General features: G+C 49.3%; 1 protein-coding gene across 5 annotated transcripts in view; it reads right to left on the bottom strand.

Annotated features, from left to right (window-relative positions):
- Positions 1-652: 652 nt before the first annotated feature.
- The window catches only part of ITSN2 (intersectin 2), a 109,888-nt gene continuing 101,266 nt past the window's right edge, over positions 653-9,274 (bottom strand). For 2 of the 5 annotated variants that reach the window (XM_039887695.1, XM_039887688.1), the window contains 7 exons: positions 7,758-7,925; positions 7,113-7,328; positions 6,427-6,548; positions 5,545-5,627; positions 2,653-2,736; positions 2,034-2,207; positions 653-1,560 (listed from right to left, as the gene is read on the bottom strand). In XM_039887695.1, coding sequence (XP_039743629.1) covers positions 1,403-1,560; positions 2,034-2,207; positions 2,653-2,736; positions 5,545-5,627; positions 6,427-6,548; positions 7,113-7,328; positions 7,758-7,925 — 1,005 coding nt within the window. In that variant the 3' untranslated portion in view covers positions 653-1,402. The remainder of the gene's footprint in view (positions 1,561-2,033; positions 2,208-2,652; positions 2,737-5,544; positions 5,628-6,426; positions 6,549-7,112; positions 7,329-7,757; positions 7,926-9,274) is intronic. The other 3 variants (XM_039887691.1, XM_039887690.1, XM_039887689.1) reach the window with 2 other exon arrangements.

The raw sequence follows: 9,274 nt of genomic DNA, 5'->3' as shown, positions 1-9,274 counted from the left end.
TAGCCCTCCTTTGCCCAGTGATTATGTTTAGACAGAGGCGGGCTGTGGTGAAGGGACATTTGAATCCTTCCTGTTCCTCCCGCTCCCTGAGAAATCGGAGCTCCTGCAGACTGCACGATTCTTTCCAGAAGACAGATGTTTTCCCAGTAGTACTCATTAACCCAGGGACTTAGTGTATAAGACCTTATTTTTATTAACTTTTAAAATTTCACACTTCAAAATTCAGAGGCTGAGCGAGTAGCTCTGACAGGTGAGGATGTGGCTCAGACAAGACCACAGGGGACGGGGAGAGACAGGTGCTCCTGGAGCTGGAGAGGCTGAGGGGCCTGCGGATGATGTTTAATTCTTGTGCATTTTCTTTACTCCTGAGTTGCCCCTGAGGTAACTCACCTAGGCAAGCACAAGGACTCTAGCTCCCACAGACATCATCCAGTCTAGCCATCAAAGAAACCGGGCCCCAGAAACCGTGGGTGAATTTACCAGAGTCACAGAGCAGCTAGCCAGACGAGGCTCCTGAGTGCTCCCCACACCGTGTGTGGCTTCTACCACTGCTGCAGAAAGGAAATTTGGTTCCATTATAAGCAACCTCTGAAGTTACCTTTTAAGAGACTTTCATGTAGAAAGTAAACCAGTCAAGCTTTGAGAGAAGTTATATTCATAAACTTAAACATTTATTCTTTTTCTGTACATATTGGCAATGATAAAGCTTAAAGATGCATGTCCTATGAAATATGCAAAAACAAGAAATTTACATAAATAATTTATACTTCAGAAAATTAAAATTGAAAAATATTTTCCACATCATTAGAATTCACAGTATTTAAAGTAAATCAAGCTTTCCCCCTTAGATTTTAAACTATGTTGTCTCAGCAGAGTATGATAAAATCTAATCAGGAATAAAGTGATCAAGTTTCTGTTTTTTATTCAGTGCACAAGTAGACACGACTTCGGTCTCAAGGCTGTTCCTGCCCTGAAGCTGCAGCGTTTCTTCCTGATCCTTCACTTCCTGAGTGTCTGTGACCCCGCAGAGGGAGATCACACGGCGTGGAATGGTTACAGCGTCACCAAAACCACCCATTGAGGACACATTCAGCCAAGTGGTGACTTCTGGTGGTTTGATGCCTCATTTCCACAAAATACTTTTTATAGCCCTGAAAATGGAAACCTTGGCATCTAAACCCAGCCGAAGATGTTAACACTAACACAAGGCACTGTGCTATGTGGGGTTTGGTTTATTTACAGGAAAGATCACGTTTGCATAGATTGCTAGCGATTTAGTGTGCAATAAAATAGAGGGGCCCCAGCGTGCACGGCCTTGTGATGGATGAAGCTGAGTGACGCTCCTTCAGCCCGGGGGCAGGTCTTCCCCAGCCCCAGCCCAATGGGTAGATCCCCGAGACCACTACAGGAGAGTTTTTTGCTCAAAAAGCTGCAGGTCAAAGCGGACCCAGACCTCCCCCGTGGGGACCTCGTGCAGCAGCAGTCGGCGGGTTGTAGGCCCTTTGCTTTCCTGTTCTGTTCGAATTTTTGCCACTGGAATTTCAGTACGACCCAGGAAATCTGGTGAATAAACATGTGAGAGTCAAAAATCTTCTTAATAAAACTGTTAAAAAAAACTACCACAGGAGGAGTGTCTGAAACAGGATTCATAAAACTTTCAGTTCCGAAACACGTAGCTGCTTCTGGTTAACGGCTGCGATCCCGTGAATGGAGGCGGGCGCAGCGGCAACAGACCCGAGTGCGGGGCACTGCCTGTTTGGGACCCACGTCTCTGGTCAGGAGACATCTCAGCCAGTCAACAGGCGCCAGGAGACCGGTGTTCCTATCACCTACATATGGAGTGACACACCGAAGGCTGCCCCCCGCCCCTAGAAGGCACCCCACCTGCTGCCAACGTGAGCTGCTCATAACCGTGGGCTCGTCATTTCCCTTAGGTGTCACGGGGTAGAAATAAGGCTGAGCATCCCGGATCTAGACCCTAGATTCTAGAGGGCTGGGGAAACTTCAGATCCCCTGGCCAAGTTATACTTTACCATCTGGCGAAAACTGGTCTCTGTCAAACATGGTGAGACACAGCACGTCCTGGTAAAGATCCTTAATAAAGAACTGGCAGTTAAAATTCCACTTGGGATTTAGGGTGTCCTGGAGGGTCCGGGTAGTATAGCTCTGGGAGCCCATGCTGATTTCACAGTACGGATTGCTCTTTCCTGGACAAAAACAAACCAAAGACACATGTGGTAGGTAAAATGAGTGACAATGGGGCCTTCCTTGAGCAGAAGCAGAATCCAAATTGGTGGCTTCTCTACAGACCAGGCAGCCAGGGAAGCTGCCTGAGGACCCACAACCGTGGTGTCCATGTCCCCAGTGCTGATGGCATCACAACCCTGGGGATGACCACATGGGCTCAAATGCCTTGACTGCTCCCCATACCCTGGCAGGTGTCAGTGCTTCGTGCTTTCCACTCAGAAGCTCTGAGGGAGGAAGTGCTGGTGCTTCTTGGGAAACAGAGTGATAATGATATGGGTCCAATAACCATTTTAGTGGCTTTGGAAACACTGACTTTAAAAAATCATCCCGTTATTCAATGCTCAGAAGAGTCATCAGCGAAGAGTGGGGCCATTACCACATCTGCTGAATGAAGGAAGCATTTACCATTTGGTTTACAGGCTTTTAATTCTGTAGCTTCAATGACATGCACCATCAGACGCCCGATGCCTGAAGTCTTTTGAGAACGAGCTACAAGAGGAAGAGCAGCCATGTTAATTTCTTCTCTGAGAACGCAGATAGCACAGTGATGATGCTGAGCTGTTCGTACTCACAGTCTGTCTAAGCTACGCTAACACTGCCCAGCCTTACCTGTCATTGCACTGGGCCCAGCAGACCAGCGTCTGGCTGCCCAGACCGTATCGCCTGCTAGTGTGCCTCGCCGGCTATCTGTGCCTGTCAGCACCCCACTCATCCTTCAAGATGTAGGTCCAGTTTCACACCTCACCTCCCAGATCCCTTCCCTCCTCTGTGCATCCATTATCCTGGGCTTCTGAGCATCCCACAGCCTGCTGGGCCTGAAGAAGACATTGCAGAGGACAGATTGTTTATTCATCCTCATATTAACCCCTCGGCTGCCTAGCAAGTAGTAATATTGATAAAATAATAATACGTTATATTCATTCAGCACTTATTGAATACTTACTAACATTTACTGGATACTTATTTTGTGTTAGGCATGTGCTAGACCTTTACATAAGTTATTTAAAGTGCACGATTATAAGATAGCGCTTTATAACTGCCATCTCCATATATGAGAAAACAGAGGCTTAGAAAGGACTGAAACATGCTCAAGTCACAGAGCTTCTAAATGGCAGGGTCAAAACTTAAACATCAGATACCGAAGTTGTTTTCTTAACCACTCACCATAATTCCAATTGTATGTAAATACTTCAGTTTACAAAGCAGTTTCACACTTAAAACTGCATTCTATTTGAGGTACTCAAAAATGCTTTAAATACAGAGAGAAGTGAATTGGTGTACTCAAGAAGCGGGTTCTGCTCTCAGGGATTTAAAAACTAACAAAAAGGCTGCTTGGTGAGCTACTGATTTTTCAAAACTCAGGGCGAGTAGAACTTTCTCTATGAGAAGTGGCTCACTGGTGCCCACCCCTCCAGCACAGACAGCAGCTGCACTCAGATCCTCTTGAAGGCAGAGCTGGGCCCTATTCAGCTTTATAGGTGCAGTTAAGACTAGCATGGGGCCTGGCACGGAGTAAGTAATCAATAAATGTTTAAAGAATTAAATACTCAGAAAATACGTAACAGTATGTGCAGGTATTTATGTTACGCAAAACTAATATGGAGAAACTTTGATTTACGTCTTTGACCGATTAAGAGATTATTGTATGCTTTACAAATGATTCATTGATTTTTCAATAGCAAGTCTCTAAAGTAACATTAAAACAAGATTCAATTAGCAAAAGCTGATTTACACATACTTTTCAGGCGTTTATAACAAAATAAGGGAAACCTGAATAAAAAAAAAAACACATATAAAGAACTGCAACTATAGCAGCCAGGAGCGTAAGCGGGAAGACAGGGCGGGGGAGGGATGCGTGGAGATGTGGGCGGCAGGCGTTCAAAGCCGAGCTGTTCCATCCGGCAGTGGTACCGGCCCTGAGTTCGGGGTAAGAACTTTGTCCTTAATTTGGGAGGCAATTGGGGAGATGCTTAAGGAGAGAGAGGGAGAGAGATACTGAGAGCAGCCCTGTAAAAAGAATACTCCAGAAATGAAGGGGATGGGTGATGAGGTGACGGGGGCTATGCTACGGCCTGGAGGGAGATGGGCGGCTTCACGGGGCTGTGCCACCAGGAAAAGAGAGGACCAGGCAAATGGGAACGAGAACAGCGCAGAGGACATGTGCAGCTGGGCAACTCACTGGAGGAGCAGCGTGCGAACGGGCGGGGGTGGGGTGGGCAGAGAGCGCACGTACGGGCCGGGGTGCGGTGGGGTGGGCAGAGAGCTTGCTTCCAGTCCGAGTAGCGGAGGACAATACTGCCATCCGCAGAGATTCTCAGGAGCTACTTCTGGAAGGAGGCTAGTAAGTCCCACGGGAGCTGCCACTTTGCGATGCCCAGAAGGCATCCAGGAGAAGTCGAGCAGGTGTGTTTGTAGAGTGTAGGCTCAGGAGAGAGCAGCGCAGCTGTGACAGGTGAAACTGGGATGAGGTAGGGGAGGGAGCGGTGGGAGGGGGCTCAGGTGAGGGCAGAACTCCCGGGAAGAGCGGGAGGAAGGAGATGAGAGATGACTCAGTGGGAGGAGAGCCCTCAGGGTGTCATGGGGTCCAGGGGAAGGGAGGAGCCTTGATCTCCTGTCTTTGGGTGCAGGGAGCTCGAGGAAGCAAGTGTGCCAAGCCACTGGTCAGGTCACTGGCGTGGGTGCGAGCCATCAGCACCGACTGAAGGGGAAGCAAGCGAGTAACAGGCTGGTGAGCGAGGAAGAGTAGGCGGTGGCTTAAGGTCCAGGACCTGGTGTCAAGGGAGAGGGAGGATGGTGGATCTGAGGGAGGAATAGGGGGAGGCTGGGGCGGGAGAGGAGGAGCAGAGTGTTCATGAGCTGAAGGGAAACAAGCATAGAGGTAAAGTTCGATGGAGCAAAGTGGGCCAAGCAGGTAGGGGTTGCTGTGCACGGAGAGGGCTCCCGTTCCTGGAAACAGGAGTGAAGAAAAAGTGTGTGGGGGGCAGGGACAGAGACTTTGCCACAGAGAGTCGGTAGGTCCAGGGGCTCATACCGGATGACCCTGGGCTGTGCAGTGTGTGGGGTGGGGGCTCGTGGAGGCCCTGAGGAGGTTTGAAACAGCTGAGGGGGAGGTGGGCACAGCAGCAGCGGAGCTGGGCCCTGCTGTCTGAACCCGCAGCACGTCTGGTCTTTCACTCTCCATTTACCCCCTCACCACAGGAGCAGCAGCAGCAGACGGTCCTGAAGATAAGACCCCATCCCCCGCTCCCCAGGGCCCCCTGGTGGCTGGTTCCCGCCCTCGAGGGCACGACCCACTACCTTGATAAGCCTTCTCCCGTTTCTTCTTCTCGGTATCGATGTACTGTTCAGAAGCTGCTTTGATCTTCTGGACCCAGGCAGTCCTGGAGGAGAAGCAGAGCACAAGCACTGGGTGGCTATCCCACGTATCTGCAGGGTCAACCAGGAGCCCAAAGCTCTGCCCCCGTTCTTCTCTCTTTGGCTAACCTCGGCTTGAACAAGTTTCCAATCACAGGCTTAACGTTCCCTCAACACAAAAACTCGTTTGTTAATTGAGGATGGAGCTGAGACCGTCTAGCCAGCTCTTGACTGCTCACAAAACAGCAGGCTCTCGCCAGGCGCCGGGCACACGGAGAGAGGGAAGATTTGTTCACTACCTCAATGGCAATTCAGCACGACAGTGACAGGTTCCACTACACAAAGGGCTGTGCACACAGAGGAGGAGCAGGCCCGTTTGCCATCACAGAGGTGCGGTCTCAGCCACACCCTAGAGAGGAAGGCGGTCCACACTGCAGGGCATGGGGGCAGGCAGACGGTCTGGCTGGTCCTCTGGGTGCAGCAAAGGAACTGTGTCCGAGAGGCACAAGGAAGGCCTCTGGAGACCAGAGGAGCAGGGGCTGTTGCCTGAGGGAGTGCAGTAGGGGGTCTGGTGTGGGATCTGCCCTGCTGCACGATCTGAGGAGGGACCAGGAGCAGTGAACCAGGTTAGGGGGCAGCTGCAATAACCCAGCACGTTGAAACTAAGGCCTGACAGCGGGGTTGGCACTGGGGGACTGGTTAAAAGATGGTGAGGATACAGAGTTAGTAGGACTTGAGCATGAACTGGAGATGGTTTTATGGCACACAGAGATGTCCAGCCTTTCTCTCAGCCTTCAAAGCAGGTCACGCGTGGTCAGGACTGACCTTTCGTTAATGTTGTCTGTTCGGAGGGTGTAGACCCGGTCAATGTGAGAAATGTGGAAGACAGGCTCATCGCTGGAAGGGTCTGTGGGCAGTTTCACCAAGACCTCATTCAGGAAAATGGGCTGAAAGAATCAGGGCCAAAACACAGGCTGTGAGATGGGCTAGGACACCCACCTATGTCCGGAGAGAGTTCTGTCCGTTCTGAAGAGCCTTGTGGAGACAGAGAGGACTTTAGCTTCCAGAGTCTTAGGAAAAAAGAAGCTGCCTCCATTTTGTAACAGTAAATATCTGGTGTAGAAGAGATGCTACTGAACTGGGGACAGGTGATCTGAACATCTGTGACTGCTCACATGACAGGGTCTCCCCTCCACATGCTGACCTTGGCACTCTGCCTCAGGCTCAATTTTATAGAGAGACCCGATGCTCAATGTGGAAGAGGCAGCATCACGTGCCACCATGTTTGCTGGGGGCGGCGGGTAAGCCAGAATCCAAAGCTGGAGTCCCCTTGTGGCTGTCACAAGGCAGTGAAGGCCCACCCACACTGGGGCTTCCTCCCCAGCAAGTGACCAAGGAAGTGTGAGCCACCCGGAACAGGTGCAGAGAGTCAGAAAAGGCTCAGGCCAGGAAAGAGGTGTTTAAGGTAAAAACTCATTATGCTCCTGATGCTGTGCCAGGATCACACTTACCATTTTATACATTTTGAATTGAGCGTTGGACTTAGAGCTAAAAAGTTTCTCAGAGCCGGAGGACACAGCAAACTGCTTGACCATGTGGGTAAGAAGCAGGAAGTCATTGAAGAGGAACCCATGTAATTCCTTATTGCTCTTGGTCTTGTATAACTTCCCGCTGTGCAGAAGCTTCCGGGGCCCCAGGCAGTTGGTGAGGGAGTTGAAAATAAGTTGCTTAAAATAAATAAATAAGTAAGTTGCTTAACGAGAAAGAAATTGCCACTTTGTCCGTCCCAGCACAAACCATCCCAGCGTCCCTGGAGAGGCCCATGCCCTGGACCTGAGGGTGCTGTGACAGAATGAGGCTGTCATCATCCAGCTTTACACATTTTATTTCTCTTCGGAGTTCAAACTGGCATGGTGAAAATGATTACTTATACCCACAGAATACTGATTCCACCAGCTGAATTCAAACACCTCAAAACATAAATATCAAATCTCTCTTTACAAGAAAGGAAGGTGACAGCCTAAGAAGGAACAGGGTGGTGAGTCCACATGGGCTGAGCTGAGGTGTAGACTGTCCACACTAGGGGAAGACCTGAACCCGGTTTCCCACCCAGAGCCTGCCAGGCAGTGTCCGGCTCAGCACCACAGGTGCCTCACCTCTGCGAGACCTTCGCACTGGACGTGCGCCTGGATCCACTCCAGCCGGTCTGAGTTTTCCTTCTCCCGAACTCCTTCGTTAACTTGAGAGCAAAGCTCCTCTGCCCGCTCCAGGGCCAGTTTTAAGGAGGAGTGGTCCACGTGGCTCTCCAGGGTGTTCTCCAGGATCTGGAAGAGAGCAGCTGTGTCACATGGGACGCGTCGTGTCTTCTACCCACCCAGCTGTCCCATGGCTGCCCAGATGCACTGGGTGCAACTTTGCTAAGTGTGTTAACTTGCTGAACAGCAATGGTTCATAACATTTTGGGGGTCATCAATCCTTTTGAAAAATATGATGAAAGCAATGGATCCCCTGCTACATGAGAAATACAATAAAATTATGTCGTTGGCATGTAGGAAAACACATTCAGTTCATTCTCAAGTGACTTTAAAGTTACAAATGTAAAAAAGGAGAGGCCAGAATACAACTTAGTGTGGTCCCTCTGGAAATCAGCAGCACCGCCAGCAGATGCCTCCTGCAGACTCTCCAGTCATGCGGTCCACAGTCCTTTCTACAATTCCAGATGTGAAACAGCCCTGAAAGCCTAAAGTTTTTGTTTTTTCCAATGTTCATTTGGTGGTGAAACCCAACCTAAACTGAAGAGATGTATTTATTTATTCCGATAGTGGTTATTTTATTCACTATAGGAATATAGGTTCTGCCCAGGCTTTGTTGGGGTGTCATATAATATACAGTTTTTAAATTACATCCTGAATTCTAAAACACATCTGACCCAAAATACTTCAGATAAGGGACTGTGGATTAATGTGTATTAGTGAGTCAGTTTGGTATCACAGCTGTAACACGAACTCTGTAACATAAGGCCTATATTGAGTTAACATGGCTTACAGACCAGTGGTCAAGGGATAATCATCAGTACAAGCAACAGTCTTATATTATTTCTATAGTTTTCTTCATAAGATGATTGACATTATGTCAATGATTATTTGTGGAATGATCCTGTAAAGTCTGCCTTCTCAGTAGAAGGTATTTTGGCTCAAGAGGCCCACATTGCTTATGTCAAAAAGATGGATGGGATTTTAGGACTGTTTAGTCAGCAAGCGGAGGTAAGATATAGTGAGGGAGGAGACGACGATGAGTTGCTTAGGACATGCTGATGTGGATACTCCTGGGACATCTAGGTAAAGGTGTTCAGTTGGTAGACAAATTTAGGTCTCAGCAGAAAGACTGGAGGCCGAGGTTGCACTAATGGTAGACTCCGCCTGGGCTCAAGGAGGGCTCCACAGGCAGAGACCTAGTGGGCCTTTACCCCGCCTAGATAAACACTCACAACCGAGAGGCTGGGGGAGTTTCCTGAGAAGACAGAGGACAGGTTACCCAAGAGACAATGGATGTTTCTTTTATTTGCCCACTTCAAGGATTCAGCCTTTTAGATTGTATATGCGTGTGCTTGTGCACGCATGTGCGTGCATGCACACACACACTTGGCGCCTAGTCCATCAGACAGTGGAGTCAG

The sequence above is a fragment of the Pteropus medius genome, unplaced genomic scaffold (assembly GCF_902729225.1).
Source record: "Pteropus medius unplaced genomic scaffold, Ma_sr-lr_union100, whole genome shotgun sequence".
NCBI lineage: Eukaryota > Metazoa > Chordata > Mammalia > Chiroptera > Pteropodidae > Pteropus > Pteropus medius.
Note: the sequence above shows the minus strand (reverse complement) of the source record. Positions and strands in the feature narration are given on the sequence as shown.